This window comes from Ostrinia furnacalis, unplaced genomic scaffold (assembly GCF_004193835.3).
Source record: "Ostrinia furnacalis isolate ACB-3 unplaced genomic scaffold, ASM419383v2 OfSCF4966, whole genome shotgun sequence".
Lineage (NCBI taxonomy): Eukaryota > Metazoa > Arthropoda > Insecta > Lepidoptera > Crambidae > Ostrinia > Ostrinia furnacalis.
In genome coordinates, this window is record NW_021135205.1 from 23,177 (window position 1) to 43,902 (window position 20,726).

At 38.8% G+C, this 20,726-nt stretch overlaps 1 protein-coding gene across 2 annotated transcripts; it reads left to right on the forward strand.

Annotated features, from left to right (window-relative positions):
* The first annotated feature begins 133 nt into the window (after positions 1-133).
* On the forward strand, positions 134-20,457 carry tsr (Cofilin/actin-depolymerizing factor homolog tsr). Of its 2 annotated transcripts, none has more exons than XM_028315058.1 (4): positions 134-545; positions 15,753-15,943; positions 17,248-17,379; positions 19,933-20,457. In XM_028315058.1, exons 1-4 carry the CDS (start codon positions 543-545, stop codon positions 20,051-20,053), a joined length of 447 nt encoding a protein of 148 aa, XP_028170859.1. In that variant the 5' UTR covers positions 134-542; the 3' UTR covers positions 20,054-20,457. The 2 variants fall into 2 exon arrangements, with proteins under 2 accessions (XP_028170859.1, XP_028170858.1); XM_028315057.1 differs by lacking the exon at positions 15,753-15,943 and adding an exon at positions 14,279-14,469 and having other exon boundaries at positions 139-545.
* Positions 20,458-20,726: the final 269 nt, after the last annotated feature.

Here is a 20,726-nt window from a genome sequence, read left to right on the forward strand (position 1 = left end):
GGTCTGATTGGCTCACACATCCCGTCATCGCAACACTGAGTCACTTTACGAGTGCCATCCATTTAAAATTAGTTTTATCTGCAGCGTTGAAAAGGTTGATTGTATTTTCTTATCTTATCGGTACAAATCCGAAGTAGCTCTCATATAAATGAAAAGTATTTTCCTCCGTGAAATTATCTAGTAATGCAACGAAGCTAGCAGTGTTTTATTCCATAACGTTGTCGACACTGCTCATCCGTTCAGTACAACACCTTTTCTTATTTCGAATTCATTTTCAATATTCTGACCCAAATTAATTATCACAATTATTTTGTTTTAAATAATTGAGACTATTTTTGTTGTGATTTTAATTACGACATTAAATTGGGCAAATTATTTTTAGTGAGAAAGTGTTTTGAGTCCCTACCATATTTTTGACACATGCGCTGATTGGTGCCATCAAAGTACGCGTAGCCAACATTCCGAACAGTGTCGTTCCGGTCGGCGTTGTCGTGTGTCGGTGAAGTTTAGTGGTGGAATTTTTACGTGTGTAACATCAAAAAATGGTAAGTGAAGAAAATAAATTGCAGTGTTTCATGGACGCGATGTGAATTGCTATTTTTTGAGTGGTGCAATATGTATCTGGAAGACGAAATTACACGAAAAACGGTTGTCCAGCGGCCGGTGCCGCCATATTTCGCACAACCCTCCGTTGAGTTCGCACGCCTTTTCGTAAAAATAGTTGTCACCGTCCAGTGATTTTATGCCACGTGTTGTGCTCCCAGCGTTACCCCGAGGTGTTGGTCTGCGATGACGTGCCGAGTGAATGTAGATTCGTCGGGGTCAGTATGTGGTGTTGAATTTCACTTAGTTCGAAAGGTTATTTCGTGCAACGCCTTTTTTGACGAGCCCCAGCATCCGAGGTGCAATTTGGGGGGTCTGGCGTGTTTTGTCGGTCACCATTATCAGCGTTGCGGAGGCCATCGAACTTGCAGGCTGAGGACCGACGCGCAATCGCATTTGTGTTTGACCATATAAGGTATAGCTGTGGCGCGGTGACTGCCACTGCCATACGTAGTCTATTTTGGGGTGAATAGGCGCTGCGGGCTTGCCGCGTCTCGCCGAGGCTGGCTTGATGAAACGAATTCGGCTATTGCTCCCAGCGTCAATGTCAAGGTCATCTGTTTAGCATACACACCTGCGATAGTTTAGCCATAAACCATCCGGTAAAAGTAGCTCTTATCCACTTGATTATAGTGACCACTTTGACGCGTCGATTCCGATGAATTTTTCTTATCAGAAATGTTAATTCTGACTCACCACATCCTTGCTTTCGAGTCGTTAAGGAGAGGCTGTTAATATGACTTACTGATGGTTGAAAAGTGCAACTCATTTCAGCATGAATCACACGCCTTATTGGCTAGCAATGAATCATATAAATGGATTCAGAAATGATCACATACCTACATAAAACAGGTAATGAATCTGTCAATATCCTCATAACCTAACTATGAAACAATTTATCACTTGTTTTGTATGTTCAGAGTTTGATTAACTACATAATTAATAAAATGGAATTCAAACAATCATGAATTCATTTCAGTTGTATGTTTTACAATTGGTTCTAATGTGCCTGATAAGGTATCACAATCCCAATAGCTAATCTAAAATCAACTTGCAAAATTGGTTACAATTTTAGTTTAATCTGATAATTTCAATGTCAACCTTTGGGACTTTCATAAAAACTCCCCTAAATAAGTACCCAACTGTCCCCAGTGGTAGGGTAAACTAGTTCGGGGATGAATAAGATGAAAAATCCTTTATGAAGGCAAGGGTTAAGTATTTGTAAGCCAAATAAAGCAGCTGTTCCAACTGGAATGACAAGTTAACATAGTAGGTACCTACATGATTGAAAAATTTAATGTAAGCAGTTTTGTCACTTGAGTGATTTTTGAATCTTCAGATCAAAGAAGTTAAATTCAATTTTGCTTTAATTTCAATCTACCTCCTTACTGTGGTACGGTACAATTTATAGACTTCAGTTTAAAAAGAGCTTATAGAGAAGTTTTAGAATATTTTCAGTCTAACTTAGCCATTAGAATATTTAACTTGACATCGAACTCAAATGATTTCTGATGAACTTCGGTGTTCTAGCAAATAAAAATTGACAAAACGGTTCAAGTAATGTGTGACCCATGAAAATGAAAATGTTTATTTTTATAAATAAAGTTGATTAACAAAATATTTTGGTAACCATCCTTTTAAGTATAAGAATACCTGTAGTAGGAGGTTACCGCTCTTTCAAAAGTATTAACATACATTCATAGTTAGTGTGTTTATGGTGTATTGAGTGAACCCATCTTCTGCGATTTGGTTAATTATTCTGTCTAATGGCTTCAATGGTGTGAATTTGAAGCACACTGGTTTTGCCAATAGGATATGATATCTGCGAATTCTGCGATAGAATGTCATCTGCTGAAGTAAATCATACTTCTCATTTGAAAAGTCCTGAAAATAAATTCATTATTTACCCGACTGTGCTAGAAGGAGGGTTATGTTTTTTCAAAACTTCATCGGCTTTTCATGTGACTGTACACAAATGGAGATTCTTTGATTCATCATACAAAATAGGACAATTTTATCCTAATTACCTACAAGTTTTACTGACACCAACAAAAGACTGATCTTAGACACCCTGCAGACTACAGTTCTATTGATAATTTTATCATCATTTTAGACTTAGTCATCATCATCATTTCAGTTCAGTCTACTGCTGAACATAGGCTCCCCCAATGATTTCCTCCTCCCATATTGACCGGTTGGTAGCGGCCTTTGCGATATTTGCGGGCGACGTTTGGTCGGCTTCTAACTTCTACGAGGAATCGGCCGATACCAAATTGGATACAGAATAATTTGTGAACAAAAACGTCACCCACTCAGCGTGTTTCATGCTCTACGGTAGACCGTAGAGCATGAAACACGCTGAGTGGGAAAGTACCGTAGAGTCCAGGACATAACCACATAACGCTGATATTCTGTGAGAAGTGAGAACCAACTTGAAAAAGCGTCACCAGTGACGTTATCAGCATTAACAAGTCCCACTATCACCAAACCATTGCCCTTTATATCCGTCATCATACCTGCTAACAGAGGTGACGTGACGCATCGCCGGGTCATTCACCCCACCCTCCTCATCCCTCGCCAAAATCGCATCGTAACGAGATGCGGGTCGGAATATCCTAACTTTTAACTAGTGAACTATGCCCTTGGAGATCTTGTTAGACGAGTTCATTGACATGTTTATACCTTATTTCGTTTTAGGGTTCCGTACCCAAAGGGTAAAACGGGCCATATTGCTAAAACTTCGCTGTCTGTCTGTCACAGCTGTATTTCATGAACTTATAACTAGACAGTTGGAATTTTCACGGATTATGTATTTCTGTTGCCGATCTATAACAACAAATAGTAAAATCGGAATAAAATAACTATTTTAACGGGACTCCCATACAGATACAACAAACGTGATTTTTTGCCGTTTTTTGCTCAAAAACCTTAATTTCAGGAACAAACTATGAGACGAAACTACGAAACCGGTTTATACCAATGTGTTTTGATTAATTAGAGACCACGATTTAATGAATAAGATATTGACTGTTGGACTGTTACTCATTAATCCAAGGTTGCTAATACATAAATTGATGTCATTAAAAATGATATCACATGGCGAAATTAAACACCAAGATTGGTAACCTGGCGTGAAGTTTGTTAGAAACTTGTAATAGGTAGTTAGTTTATGGCTAAATATGGCATTTGTCCTTATTTATTTATCTCGCACTGAAAATGTGTTTCCTGTTACACTATTCTAATATTATTTCCAATAGTTCTTCATAATGGATGACGTAGATCGACACTGAACTATCTGATATCAGGTACGAGTAAAAAAAATGAAACGGTCGTAAAAAGTGTCAAAATCGTCTGCCGTGAGTCAGATATGCATATGACTCATCTAGTAGACAGTTAAAAAATACTGTTACTTAGTAACGCATAGTTTTACTATAACTCTATAACCAAGAGTTCTATGGTTGTCTGTCTTGCTACGAGAATCATAAGAATCTTCAAAGACAAGAGGACATCAATATGGGATTATCCAGAGAATCCCTTTACCCACGAGATACCTTCTTGATTCGTCTTCCAAGTCAACCGTGTACAGACAAACAACAGCACAATAAGCTGAATATAATCCCATCTTATTTATGCAGTTGTGATGAAAGCAAATATGCAAAAAAAAATGCATTATCTGCTCACTATATCCAGCTTGGCAGCAAAGTTTTCGGACGTGGACGTGGCCTATAAACATGAAAAGGTTATATAATCTGCAGGACGACGCCCTCCTCTGCTCATCCCTCTTATCTATTCGGACTCCAATATCGATACCTCTGGGCTCAAAGGTCGTAAAGAACAAAGTACGACTTTTCAGGAGAAGCAAAAAACGTTTTTTTATTTTTTTATTCGACAGTAACTTTTTTGTTTTTTGAGCTATTAAAATATGACTTAGGAAGAAAGTGCTTAGAATTCACAGCATTTTCCGAGGAGGTATTGAGAAACTGGACTAGAGCTGTATTTACTGAAATAGTTTTCCTTTACGCCCTCAAAATTACAATAAAAAGACCTTTACGCCCCTCAAATATTCGTCCTAGGCAAGTTACTCAGGGCGTAAGTCTCTTTTTATTTCACAAAACTACAAAACCAAGGTAATAAATGACAATTTACATAGTTTTATAGGTTTTCATAGGTCGTAACGGAACACCCAGGTAAGGTATTATGCAAGGGTAAATTGATAATTTAGCTTAAATATTTAATGTTTTTTGGTATTTGATATGTAATATACCATTTCTTCACACATTTTTAATGAATTATGGTCTTTTAAATAAAATAAAATGATTTTTCGTAGCTTCATAATTTAATGCACACAATTTATGAAACTATTTATGCAGAAGTTTTGATATCCTCGAACTAGAAGATACCATTTCCGATTAATTCCGATATAAGAGCGAATTTAGAAAATAAATATTATGACGCTTTAAAATAAAACTTCATAAATGTGTATCTACTACCTATATACGAAAAGCCGAAACCAATTTAATTTTATTTATTTTTATTTAATCATTATTATTGTAAAAAAACTACAAATGGCGGACTTAATTCCATAGGGCAGTCTGTCAACCAGTTGACCTTATGGTAATGCAGATCGGATAGAATTATTAAGGACAAGCGAAAACCAAACTATAAAATAATTTAAATTCTAAATAGATTAAAAAATATTATTCATACTAGCTTAAATATATGTCATTTTACTTGATATAAAAGTAGAAAGGTTAGGTAAGTAAGATTACAAGTAGGAAGCTTTCATTCCAGTAAAGTACATCCACTTACTTTACTGTAGGACTAATAATAACGTTTTTAATAGCCAATTATTTTTAATATAAAATTTAAGTTCGAAAAAAAATGCATTCACGGTTTTTAGTAGATTAAGTCTCAACTGACACTATATTTTCCCATGTTGTGTAAATATTTTTCCTACTAGATAAATATTAGCTGATCCAAATAACTTTAGAAACTATACTCATTTATTATAATTGTTAGTACCTACAGTAAAAGTGGTTTTGACCAAGGGCGTTAGTCAAAATTACTAGGAAATCATTAAAAACAATTGATAAGAGTAGCATTTGTGTGATTTGTGCATAGAAAATAATGACACCATAAGGTACTACAGTAAGGTGACTTTTTTTCTCATAATATTTTAACAAATGTAGCTTTTTCATTTTTCTTTTCATTACTTAATTAAGTTAGGATAGTCATCATAAAAATCATAAAAACATGCTATAACATGTTTTCATTTTCTTAAATCGTCTTTTAATGATCTCTTACTTGACAAATACGTAGTTTCTTCAAATATGAGAAATAATATATAATATTGAGACGTGTAAAAGGGCTTTTTTAAAGCCTATTTGCAAAAATAAATTAATTTTGTGAATTTTATTTTAATAAAAAGCAACATTTCTTTACCCTATGTAGGTAGATGTCATCATGTAATATGTACAGACGACGGCACGTCAACGTAACCACTGTGGGTTCTTGAGCAGTTGTAATAGGGGCGAGTTTGGCAACAAAAATGGGTAACCTGATGTGCTGTCGTGTGTACAATCACATAAATACACTCTAAAATAGTTTTATTACATATTTTTGATGATTTTTTTAGTTCTTTCGTTTTTTCCAAACGCACTTATTTAAATACAAAAAGAAACGTCTATAAAATTAACCTTCCCAGTTATGATAATATCTTCTCTTTGTAGATTTTTAAAATATTTGTTTAGATAATCTAAGGGCGTAAAAGACAAATTATTTAGACTTTGGTATGAAAATGTTAGGTTGTATAGGACAATAGATATACTTCATGCACATTATACGCCCAAAAAATTGTGTTTACTTGTTCTTTACTACCATGGTAACTGTACTAAAAAATCAAATGGTATTTACATCCCAATTTTCAGGATGATTTCTGTTTAGCTTATCAAAAATGATGGGTCGTAAAGGCACTTTTTTTGAGAATTTCGACAAACTAAATATACAGATCGATAGAGAATTAAATTCTGAGTAAAACTGTATAAATAACTCATTTTCGGTATTTTGTCCTTTACGACCTTTGAGCCCAGAGGTATCGATATACCAGAGGCACGTAGCGCATTTTGATCTTCATTCCCCTCGCTCGGTGTCCCGATGGATTGGAGAACTATTCGCTTAATAGTTCCATCCATAGTCGCCTTTTACGACGTCCATTGGAAAAATATGGTGGTGCTGAAACAACATGGTTAAAGTCAAAACGTACCGAGTCCACCTTACTAGAATCATCTGAATCGGAGGACTAGACTTCGTTTCTCAGCGAGGAGCACTTTACCAAAGCTTTCCACTTTATTTGTCGCAGCGTTAGCGTTTGGCACCATCGTCGCTATAAACTTTGCCGCCCATTCATTAGGCCTCTTACACACGTTTATTAAAACTGACCTTGCGCTAATCTACACTATCTCTTGGCACTACTTTCTAGGTTCACTAACCACTGAGATATAAATAAATGTGCAATAACTACTGCTTATTAGCACATTCTTTAGCTCGTGCATACTTTCAACTTATTTTTTATGAAAGAAACATGTTAATCCACTTTGATAGTGTTAGAAAAAACTGTATTGCATCTCCATGTAGTGTTAAAACTTCTTGATGTTGCCGCAAACATGCTAATTAATCGTTTTTTTATTTTATTTAATGTTCTGTTACAAATTGCCAGTAGGTTTAGCAACAGTTTTGCATCGTATTTTGACCACTTCCTTACTTTTGGCAAAGCATTTCGTGGCCCACGTACGTCTTATAATTCATCCATCATTTTGTTCTTGTAACAAAACTGATTTTTCAGCTATTCTAAAACGCCGGCCGTAAAACCGTTGATCTAGAAGCGAGATTTAAATAAAACCTCTATTATAATCTCGTTATAAATAGGCGGCATATGATTGTGAGTCACACTGAAGATTTGTATGGCTTGCGAGTCTGCTCTAAGAACATTACTAATTCTAATAAGGTTTTATTACGTCAGAGAGCATAATGAATGGATTCGGTGAATGTTCCGGCAAGGACGGAAGTGTGACTCAGCGTTTTCGACTTTCTTAGCGTCTTTGGAAATGCTACATTATTTGTTGTTCGACTACTGATTATTGTTTAGTAAGAGTAATGGAGGGCTCGCTGTAGGTAGGCTTGGAAAGCCGTGGTACTTCTATTATGTCCTGTTACATTAACTAATGTGATAAACACTTCTTTGTATATTGAAGATATTGATTGCCTCTTTTGAAGATTAACATCGATTCAGTTAGTCAGATTATTTTAGATTTTTATAAATGTATTGCTGAGAAGCATCCAAATCCATGTATGCTTAGATGCATCATCATCATGAGTCGAGCATATTTCCAAGACTGACTAAAACTGCTTCAGATCGAATCAACTAAATGTTTGTGTCAAAATTAATTTCGTGCTATCTTTGTACACTCGAACAAGACGCAACTTTACCAGAAAAAACAGCTGCCCCATTCATATTAGGTACCTTGATGTTTAGGACTCAATTGGAATAGGCATCCCACCATCAACACTCCCTTTCGCTGACCCTAGCTCAATAAAAAAGAAAGAGCACAATAAAAATCTCGTTCAACCCCCCAAAGGTTGGTATAATGAGCGCACGTGTGTTGGGTTCACGCATGTGCTATTTCCATCCCGCGGCCAATGTCTGATACTGATCTATTTTTATTTCCCACACGGGAGTTTTGTCAAGTTTTCTGTCACCTTTTACTTTCACTCTCGAACGTCACTATGTTGCAGGATTTTCGACTTCCTACTTTGACACCTCGTTCATAAAATCTACAACCGTTTAGCAAGAAGTTTTAAGAAAACGCTGTTTCGTCCCATCCCATTACCTTAAAAACTCCTTTTTCCTGCTCAAGTCAATCAACGGGAAGCTTGAAAGTCTTATTTTTAAGAAAAAAACATTAAAACCTCCAAAATAATATCCGAATACAAATATTTGTACAAACAGACACCACCTGATAAAACAAAACAATTATCAGTGTACACAAACAACGCCGTTCGTGACCCAGGATAACATTGATAATGGCGACCTCTGTTGAATCATTATTTGACATTTACGAATGTCTGCCACTTTTGCAAACTCGAATCAAGGTTCCACTTGGTTGACAGAGATAAACGTGACTCACAGGTCAAGCGATAATGTGTCCATCTGTTAAGTTACCATTAGTCTTCTTCTCCTACTGTAGCTATTGTGGTCACAACAACAGCATTGTTGTGTTCCGGCAGTTAGAGGTAAGCCAGTTCCTCCGTGGTTGAGGATTCCGGGTGAAGCTCGCTTCCACCTTCGGTCTGATCATCACTTACCATCAGGTGAGATACAGGCCAAGAGCTTCCTCGTTGTGGATAAAAAGTAACTGGTATCAGACTTCGTGTTGCGTCTAATTGCCTTACATTCCAGCCAGAACGAAATCTTGAAATCATTCTGGCCTAACAGATTTATTCAAGCATGCTTCTTCTACAAATTATAGATATGGATGGGAGATCAAATCTATATTGTATTAGGTTAATTTCGAAAAAAATGATTGCGTAATATCCTCTTAACTCTTCAAGCATCTGGCCCATCCAAATAAGCCTTTGGTTTGTGAGGTAGTGGATAGGGTTCCCCATAAGAACACCAATAAGCAGCATCACAGTCTCTGAAACTTCAAAAAACACCGGCTTCTGAATTTCTGATCGCGTAAATATTACGCTGACCATGGAGTCGTCTAAAATAGCGCAAAATTGAAATACAACGTCAGCTGCCCGCGTTACGGCACCGTCGCTTTTAGAACGGGCGACTAGGAGTTATTTCTCTACAACGCCGACACGGCTACAGCTTGGCTGATGGACGATACCGTGGGTAGTTTACGAGGCATTCCTGATCCATTTCTCCACGTGGTCATATGATTTTTGACATTAATCGCCAGCTGTAAACGTCAAAGAAAAAGAGATCCTTCTTTCGGATACTAGATTCATCTATACCGGTCCCAGTAACCCGTGGTAACTAAACAGCGCATATTTCTTTTCGTAAGGATATGCCATTCTTCTCAGATAGGTAAAACTTGTATTATCCTTGAACCAAAAGACTGGCTCACAAAATAGAAAAGTAACTGGCTGATGTTACAATATAGCCTTTGATTTCTTGTTTGTCCTTTCCTTGTTTCTATTGTGGGGAACATAAAATATGTGACAGATTTTAGCGTCAAATCTGCGAAATTACACGCGGTGGTCATAGAATTCGAGCGTAACGTATGACATGCTTTCGTTTTGCTTTACAGTCGTAATTTATTCTGCCTAAACGTTTAGCGTCGCGTATAATCCGATATTAATGTCTTGAATATTAACTCTGGCACAGAAATGTTCCAGATAATACATTTTAATGAAATGGGTCTTGGTACCATTACTGACGTTCATAGCTTGATTGCTTCTTCTACTCTTGAACGATCGACGAATTTAGGAGACATTATTGAAGACATTGTTGCTTCCCTCAACAAAATATTGGTGTGGCGCGTCTTCGTGGATGACACGATCTATTTTATGTGATAATCAGTGATTTGATTCCTCTACCTACTTCAAGATAATATTTTGCCCACAGCTGTGTGAAAGACAGTGCCTTTCTCTTTTTTAAAAGTTAAATCTGATTTTCAGTTACTAGATTAGTGAAATTCCTGAACTGTCAATTTGTTATTTATTACATTTCCATAAGAGCATTTGTAGGACAAGTCGTGTCTGCTAAAGGTTAAAACTGTCTAAGCCCTTTCACTTGTTCGTAAGCGGTCGCAGTTAATCCTTTTATGGTACTTAGTTACGTGGATGCTATTTTTGTTTCACAGATTGTGTAAGCTAATTACCGTACCGGTTTTTTACCGGTCACTCCTCCCGCGGAGAATGATTTGACGAGTGTAGGAAGATGTCGTGATATTTGGCGAATGCAAAAAATGGCGTTATAAAAAATAGGTTAGCATCGTGAGCTACGATTGCTAGTAAGATTTGTCTAACTATGGCTATGGGAATTGAAATTCTTCTACGATATTTTCAGAATTGTGACTCCTTATTTCTTCGTATTTATGAATCGTAGAAGCCTAGACCATTGACTGGGAAGTCTTAAGCCACAGTCACTTTAGCATTCCCAAATATCGTATATCGTTTTGTCTAGTTCTTGTCGACTCATTGTAATGTTAATATTCTACAACATCATTATTTGGTCAAGTTTGTATTGAATTCTACTTAATTTTTTAGAGAAATTTATATGATCTAGGAAAATAAATACGATATCTAGGGTACAGAATAGTGACAGGTAAAATGAAAAATCCCAGTGCGTCAATCCGACTCGCACTTGACCAGACCATTTTTGAAATTCCATTGTCTGAAAGGTGCGTTGAAACTAGGCGTTATCGATCTAGCTGCAGCAATAGCCGCAAATGTTATGGGTCACCTTCAAGTTCAACTCGCATTCTTAGAATTCATTTTCGGCATACAACTTTAGCGCTTTAGAATTTGGGTCGTAATTCGTATATCACGGACCGACGACCTCATAAAGGTAAGAAGGCGCTGGATGCAGGCCGATGGCAACCGGGCGATGTGGAAATCATTGGGGAGGCTCATGTTCAGCAGTGGACGTCCTGTGGCTGAAATGATGATGATTCGTTTAATATCAAAAACATAAGAGGGAAGATAGCCAGTTTCTCTGTGGTTTAGGATTACGGGTGAAGCTCTCTTCCACCTTTAAGTCTGATCATCACTAGGTCAGATGAGATGCAGGCCTAGAGCTATAGGTTTAAAAAGAGTTTTCCTGGTAACAAAAGTAATGATACGTTTCCAGGTCAAGTATGTATGAGTGCTAATTGCACCGAATCCGCAGTTGTTAAATAATGCATAGTAAAATACATCGTCAAAGATTCTATTGCACCACTCTGACTCAACTAAAACCTAGCGTTATTTTTTTTGTAATTAGATAAATAAATAAGCACAAAAAATTTGCTATAACTTTTTTTGATATCGAGGCTGTTGAGTTTTTTATAACTTTGCAACCATTAACGCAGTTTATTGCACCACATAAAAGTTTTTATTTCTTATCTGTTATGGTGATGAAACTGCAGTGATTTATGAAAACGCAAAGCCTCTTGTATTTTTTGCAATGAAGAACGAAAACTTCTGTGAAGCTGCTATGTGAATTTCATATTTAGATAAAAAGGTTTACTTGTAGCTTTGCTTGTTACGAGTAAACTGTCACATCCTTAGAGGTTGCAATCGAATATTCGAATATTCGAATTTAGATTCCAAATTTAATATTCGAATAGTAAATTAACACGTATTCGAATATTCGAATATTACAAAAATTAACAGAAAAGATAGAACGAAGACAACTTAGTGTTTGCAAATGTGGTTGGAGGCATCAAATACATATCACCAACTAAAAGAACTAGTCATTGATGCTTCCGACTTCATTGGTGAACAATAAGTTGTCTTGCGAAACAAAGGTTCCAAATTACCTGAAAGAGACAACTTTATTGAGCAAAGTCAGCTAACGATGCTGAAGACGGCGGACGGTAATGTCAACAAAAGCCGAGGTTCTGGGTGAGATCGAAAAGATTTATGGACAGCTACATACCTCCAAACCTGTTAATAACTCAGCAACAGATGCAAGTGCTAGGTTAACGCGACACTATACCAAAGACATCCCGTATATCAGCCTATACGAGATTAGGAAGGCTCTCAAACAGCTAAAGAACAACAAGGCACCGGGTGATGACGGAATAACCTGGGATCTTCTGAACGCGGGTGGAACACCGAAACTCGTCCCGTCTTACTCTAAAGAACAACGCCAGAGGTATGGGATAGAAGCGTGGTGATGCTTTTCTTGGACTATGAGAAGGCCTTTGATTCGATCGATACTTATGCAGTGCTGCAGTCTCTTCAACGGTGCCGTATTGACTATCGGTATATCGAGATGCTGAAATGCCTGTACAAAAACGCTACCATGTCGAGCCGAGTACAGGAGCAGAGCACGAGAGCGATTCCTCTGCAGCGAGGCGTGAGGCAGAGAGATGTTATATCTCCGAAACCGTTGACCACTGCATTGGCAGACGCTTTCAAGCTCCTTGAATGGAAAGGATTAGGCATAATTACCTTTCAATAGCGAATNTGTACTCAGTGTTGCACTATCAAATGCAATTGACGCGCCTCTATGCCAGGGTTTTTATGTTCCTGGTCAGGCTATATTTACTTTTACTGAAAATTCTTGAACTTTGCTTCACTGGAGATCCGTATTTAGATTGTCTCCTTTAGCCGAGTGAGTATCGCTCATTTACGTTTAACACTTATATTCACAAACATTACTATGAGGTCTCACAGTGCGCGTGGACTCTCAGGGTGACACACGAACCAATCACTTAAGCAAGCATCGTTTGTGAATACGAACTTAAGAGATGGCAATGTCTTTGGGCCCTACCATTTCGGGGAAACATAATCAGCTAAAGAAGAGGTGGAAAAATATAAGTCACTGTTAATCAATGGAATGAAATTGCTAATTCAGTACATAGGCCCTTTTCAGGCAACACACGTCCCAAATATAGCTTGCCCTACTACCACTTCGGGAAAACATATTGTGCTGGTGGGTCGTTTTTCTTTTTTACCTACAATGGACATGTAATATTGCCTAAATTTTTGAGTGAGATATAATTTTTCAGATGGTCTATCTTACGATTTCAAATTAATTTATAAGCAAACAATATCCATCAAAATGTACACCTCCGTCACGGTCTTCAAAAATAGTACCACTTACACCTCCGTCACGCAATGTAACTTTTTTCGTAAGTTAAATAATTAAGAGAAGTACCTACGACATGATACATAATTCCTAATCTATCATACATCAGGAATATTTTCGTAGTTTGAAGTACATATATTTTTGTTTTTATAATTATACATTCGTGTTATGGGGACAACTTATTGTAGGTAAAAAAGAACGACCCTGGTGCTGAAAAGTGGCGGAAGAAACTCAGTCACCTTTGTCATATTAACACTAGAGTACACGCGTGGCCTACTATAGTAGACCAGGGTAACATTTTACGCTATAACTTTTTAAAAACTTGCGCCAGAGAGCTGGCATTCCAGGAAAGCCTCGTTTACTAAATTTGACAATAAGGCAGTAAAGCTTGGGTCGCTAGCGTCTTCGCATTTTTTTAAAATTGGCCGTCAAAACTGCGGGTCTACTCAAAAGCCCGAAATCACTCGACAAAAAAAATATGGAAGACTTGCAAAAAATGGATTTACCCCATGTACTAGGTAGCAGAAAGTCTTGAATACTATGAAAGATAAAAAACAAATCATATTTTTTTAGTAAATAATTTTTCTGCTAACATGGATCTCAGAGTGCAATTTTGGTCCAAAAAATTTACAAATTTTAAATCCGTTTATAATGTTTAATCCCAAATAGTTTTATAAAGAAACTTTGATTATAAAAGAACTATAATAAACACTTTTATTATTTACATAGTAATTAATTTTATTCATAAATTGCTTACAAACTGATTTACAGTGATTTTAAATTGGCTTACCAGAGTAGGCCGCGCGTGTATAGGTGTAAAAAAAGGGGCGCGTGTACTGTAGTGTTAATCCCCCTTTCTCTTCATTCCAGGCGTCTGGTGTAACAGTCTCGGACGCTTGCAAAACGACGTACGAAGAGATAAAAAAGGACAAGAAACACCGTTACGTGGTGTTCTATATCAGAGACGAGAAGCAGATTGATGTTGAGACCGTCGGCGAGCGCAACGCCGAGTACGACCAGTTCATCGAGGATCTGCAGAAGGGCGGCACCGGCGAATGCAGGTAACGTAGCATTCTTCGTTCGTTCGTTTCAGCCAAATGACGTCCAATGCTGGACAAAGGCCTCCCCCAAGGTTTTCCACAATGAACGGTCCTGCGCTGCCCGCATCCAGGCTCTTCCCGCGACCTTTACCAGATCTTCGGTCCACCTAGTAGGAGGCCTACCCACGCTACGTCTTCCAGCCCGTGGTCGCCACTCGAGAACTTTCCTGCCCCAACGGCTATCGTCACTACGAGCTATGTGCCCGCCCACTGCCACTTGATTTTAGCAATTCTGCTAGTAGCATTCTTATCAGTGCAGTAACTTAGCGCCGTAATTTGGTTGATGCTGGTAACTTAGCGCCAAATCCTGACCAATTCGTCACGGCTGTAAGGCGCCCATATCTGTCGCAAAATTGACGATAAGCTAGCACTATCTGGATGAAAATACAGGAGCATAGGCTTACAGTTGGCCAATGATGATGATGATAGCGTCATAAGTTTGACACAAGAGTACCGTTATGGCCTGGAGAGACATTAAATCTGATGCTCTTTTTTCCTACGCCCTATCCATTTTATTATGGATTATGGTTGAGACTGGAAATGTTATTTATTGTAGTTCTCCACTAAGCTATAATAATATTATGATAAGCTAAGCTAATTTGTACTTTGCACTTATTAATCTACAACGATCCCTAATTATTGGGGGAGGCCTTTGTTCAGCAGTGGACGTCCTGTGACTGAAATGATGATGAATCGCCTACCCAAACCATCTGACCGTAAGGAGTGTCTCTGGTAAATTAGTCTTCCTCCTGCAGTGGAGACTGATTTTTTTTTTATGCACAACGAGGAAGCTCTTTGGCCTGTATCTCACCGGATGGTAAGTGATGATCAGGCCGAAGGTGGAAGCGAGCTTCACCCGGAATCCTCAACCACGGAGGAACTGGCTATCTTACCTCTAACTGCCGGAACACAACAATGCTGTTAACATTGTTGTTATGGCTACAGACTTAGATAAGATGGTGGTAGCTAGCTAGGCGGACTTAGAACAAGCCCTACCACCAACCAAACCGAACAGAAAAATCTGCCCCCACTGGGAATCGAACCCGGGACCTCTGCGTCTAAAGCAGGTGGACTTACCACTACTTACAGAAGTGGTTANTTTTGACCCAGGCAACATCCCCATTATACATTCGTGTTATGGGGACAACTTATTGTAGGTAAAAAAGAACGACCCTGGTGCTGAAAAGTGGCGGAAGAAACTCGGTCACCTTTGTCATATTAATCCCCCTTTCTCTTCATTCCAGGCGTCTGGTGTAACAGTCTCGGACGCTTGCAAAACGACGTACGAAGAGATCAAAAAGGACAAGAAACACCGTTACGTGGTGTTCTATATCAGAGACGAGAAGCAGATCGATGTTGAGACCGTCGGCGAGCGCAACGCCGAGTACGACCAGTTCATCGAGGATCTGCAGAAAGGCGGCACCGGCGAATGCAGGTAACTTCACCATATTAAATAGGCCTATAGTCTGGTCGCCGAGCACGTAGAATTTTGTCCAATGCCCCCAAGCTACCCATCCTTATCGCTCGCGATTATATTGCTGTCGCGAGCGCGACTGTGCGACGGGCGCCCGCAGTGAGTGTGCGAGCGCAACAGCAACATATTCCGCGCGAGCGATATGGATGCGTAGCTTGGGGTCATTGGACAAAATTCTACGTGCTCAGTGCTTTACCCACTAAAACCGACGGTGTCCTTCAGTGTCCAAAGAAACCGAGCCGCAAAGAGTTACTAACTTGAAGATTCGTCTGCGGCTCCGTCTCAGGCTTCACACCGTTACCACTTCAGAGCCAGGATCTACAGTTTGATCGCCAATATACCCGACCAGCGAGGGCATTTGTCCCGAACGACCTCATAAAGGTAGCAGGAAGGCGCTGTATGCAGGCCGCTACCAATCGGCCGATCTGGAAATCATTGGATTAGGCCTATGTTCAGGAGTAGACGTCCTGTGGCTAGGGTTGCCAGGTCCAAAATCACAAAAGCCGGACTTTGTGCTTCAGTAATTAGTGTCAGGTCATGACTGAGTACTATCATCATCGGTTGCTAACCAACATCCTGATGCGTGCGCTTTATATGATTCTGTGGCTCGACTTTCGCCTGGCGCGGCAACCAAATAAAAAGCCGGACAAGTCCCTAAAAAGCCTAACATGTCCGGCTAAAGCCGGACGCCTGGCAACCCTACCTGTGGCTGAAATGACGATGATTATTTATTTTTAAGGTACTATTCCCAACTAAACATTCACATTGCTGCAAGTCCTATTTAGCCAGGATCTAACAGCTTGACCGCCAATGTACCCAACCAGTGTAGGCCAAGTTCGTCCTGGGGAAAAATTTAAATGTTTTTGGCATAATAATTATTCTTATCAGTGCGAGTAACTTAGCGCCATAAATGAGGTAACAGCCGCGTGATTCCAGCACAGTTAAATAAGATCACCCCCAATTCTTCCTGTAGATGTCGTACGAGACGACTAGGGAAGTATAATAATTATCAGGCTTCCCCAACCCGTCTAGTCATCCTCCATATGCCATTGCTAAATTGGATAGGGTCTTATTTCTGTATTCCTGAAGCATGACTAACGCCCGTATTCACAAACGATGCTTGCTTAAGTGAAGCAGCAATTTTGGTTTGGTTTCGTGTGTCACCCTGTGCGTCCGCGCGCACCTCATAGTAATGTTTGAATACGGGCAGCAATGACAAAAAACAAACGATGGTGTCACTACAATTTCAACTTTATTGCTTCCAGATATGGCCTGTTCGACTTTGAATACACGCACCAATGCCAGGGCACATCGGAGGCCAGCAAGAAACAGAAGCTTTTCCTCATGTCGTGGTGCCCAGACACCGCTAAGGTCAAGAAGAAGATGTTGTACTCCAGGTATGTAGTCATTTTTGCTTGTTGTTAACCAGAGTAAATACAAATGAGTAGGTCATCTTCATAGAAACGCACCGAGCGCGCCAATACGTATGCGGCGCGCACGCACACACTGACAAAATTTAGCGTGGATTAACGGGGTGTTGCGCCGAATTGCGCCTATGAAGATGACCTACTCATATTTTGTATTTACTCTGTTATTAACCCACGACAGCGCGGCCTAGCATGGGCGATGCGATATAATAATCTTAGTCGATTTTAAGATAAGAAAAACAAAGGGACTTAATTAATTTGACACAAAAAGAAAATTAAAAAAAAGAACAAAGGGACTTAAATTTTAGATGACAAACCTATGGGCTTATCGTGAAAAATCGACAAAATGCCTCGATAAAACGATATGGCGTGCATCCTAGGCTACATGACAGATCACAATTCTTATTCAATGAGGGTTTTCGCGAATGAAAAATCCGCCAGATGGCAATACGTAGACGCGAGGTCCAAATGCTGCATGATTGGTTATTTTTGACATGACATTGACAGATATGTCAAAATCCACCAATCACGCAGCAGTCAGACCCCACATCCACGTCCCGCCATCTAGCGGATCTTTCATTCGCGTTGGCAGTCTGTGGACGCCATTTTTAACTTGTTACTTCAACATAAAGTCAACAATAATTATGCATAACGAAAGAACCCATTCGCGAATTATCATCATTTATGATTTGCTCAAAGAGAAATATGATTGAATCGATCATTATTTCGATACGAATTATGTAGTTTGTAAATAATGCTCTCGTCACTTTAAAATGTTTGTAAAACCTAATAACTAAACATATTTTCACGTAATATGTTGCCATTTTATGTTTATCTCTAAACTGATACTATATCGTTCGGTAAACAGAAATGCTTATCAAATGGATTGAGATTAGTGTTAATGACATTTACATTGATGCCGTCATGTTGTAGTTATTCCAATATTTCCGATACTTTGGGTATTTTGGTTTCATTCTGATTTGCCATAATCTTAGTCTAAACCTCACATACGATGAGGCGTGTCCATCAAATAGCACGTTCAAAGAACCACCATTTTATAAAAGCTGAAAGTTTGTCACCTGAATCAAATCTGATTTTTATGTATAAATTTTGGACAATAATTAGAACTATGTTCCCCAACAGCCAGACAGTTTTGACAGTTCCAACTCCTTGCCAGACAGTTCTTCATAATTCACCAACATTATATCCTATATTGGGAGCATACGCTGACAAAATTTCAGCTTTTATAAAATGAGGAAGGTCTGGCGTTCACTAACTAGCTCTTCGTCTATATTAAAAAACCCCAATTGTAATCTTTGACTTGTCATCTAACTTCGAATTGGCACCTTTGTCGAAATCGAAACCATTATGTAGTTGTTAGTAAATAGTTTTGTTTTGATATCAACCTAAGGCACAAAGCCAAAGCAAATTTTTTACTCTCAGTGGCGGATATTGCTACTTTTTTCCCGTTATCCGCCAGTGGGGGATAATGAAAACATCCTGGGTGTGGCTGTTCAGTATCCTATTATGTTGAGACATCCATAATTGTGATAAGCCGCTGTACTTCTTGTCGCACAACAAACCTATAGAGTGTCAGCCCAAAACTCCGCTACAAGAGTGACGTTGTTTGTAGCCTTCATTAAATCTTCCTGCGCGCAGTTGTTTGGGCACGCAGGGCACGACATCATGTGCTTCATCGACTGGGGAACAAGACCACACTTGCACTCCCAAGTTTGAGCCATCCAAGAGTCCACTTTACTATGCCTATTACATTCTTTTTTACGGATATCCACTCCGATTCGGATTCGGAGAAACTACGAGAATAGGCTAGATGACAAAATTTCAATTTGAAAATTATAAATAACTTGAAAATCGAACTGCCTAATAATAGTCGCCCGGCAAGCGGAAGGTCGTGGGTTCAATTCCCGCCTTAGGCAGTTCGATTTTTTCAAGTTATTTATAATTTTCAAATTAGTTTGAGATGCGACTCTTAACGCTAAAAAATTAATAAAAAAATTCAATTATTTGTCCGTCGGACAAATAATTACAAAATATTAGACTCCTATTTTTTATTTTCTTTCATCCCAACTAATATTATAAATGCGAAAGTAACTCTGTCTGTCTGTCTGTCTGTTACGCTTTCCCGCTTAAACCTCGCAACCGATTTTGATGAAATTTTGCATAGAGATAGTTTGAGTCCCGGGAAAGAACATAGGATAGTTTTTATCCCGGTTTTTGAAACAGGGACGCGCGCGATAAAGTTTTTCTGTGACAGACAAAATTCCACGCGGTCGAAGCCGCGGGCGGAAAGCTAGTAATTAAATAATAACAGTGCTAGAGTAGATGTTTTACTCAAAAGTGGCGTCATCCGACATTTCAACTCAATATAATTACTGTAATTATTCGATTATGAAAAAAATTTAAAAGTATTTGTCCAAAATTTTTTTATTATCAATCGTCTCACCCTTTTGATTAAAAAGTGGTTTGAATATCAAAGCAATGACCTCGAAACATTTGTTGCAGCTCATTCGACGCGTTGAAGAAGTCGCTGGTTGGCGTGCAGAAGTACATCCAAGCCACCGACCTGTCCGAGGCGTCCCAGGAGGCCGTCGAAGAGAAGTTGCGCGCAACCGACCGCCAGTAGTGCGCATATTCCAGGTCGCAGGCATATATCACTCCTTAGCTTCAGTCAACGGCCGCCCGGGACCCTGTACAGATCGGGACCCACACACCGGCGGCACATAGCTATTAAGGATTTATAATAATTTAAATTATACTAATTATATCTATATTTTTTTTTCCTATAAATAACTAAAGAGTAAGTTAAGCTCAAACTAAATTTAAAGGCGCGCGAGCGTTCTCGTCTATAAATACAGTGCCGGACGGCTTTTTATACTGTTTAGATTGTAATATAAATGGTACGGATTTATACATACGCCTAGTTTTTCGTTTGTACTTCAACTTGCTAACGTAAGCTTGTACCACGCGCGGCGAACGTTGATTAAGTATTTTATACCCAATATTCTGAAATACACTCGGTATAAGTAATCGAGAGTTTTATTTTACACCTTTCGCTTTTGTCATTGTTTGGAGAGTAGACTTTAATTAAGAATGTTACTAGGTGTGAAAAATCACTTGAAACCTTTGTTACAGTTAAGCTTTTACATATACAAATATCTACATTTGCCCCCCTAGACAAAACGCACTTTTTGATCGAATCGAGAATCGAATCCGTCAAAACTCCATACAAAAAAGGGGCTTTTCGACCATTTTTCGACTGGTTTGCGATTATAATTTGCACTTTGTCTAGACTCATT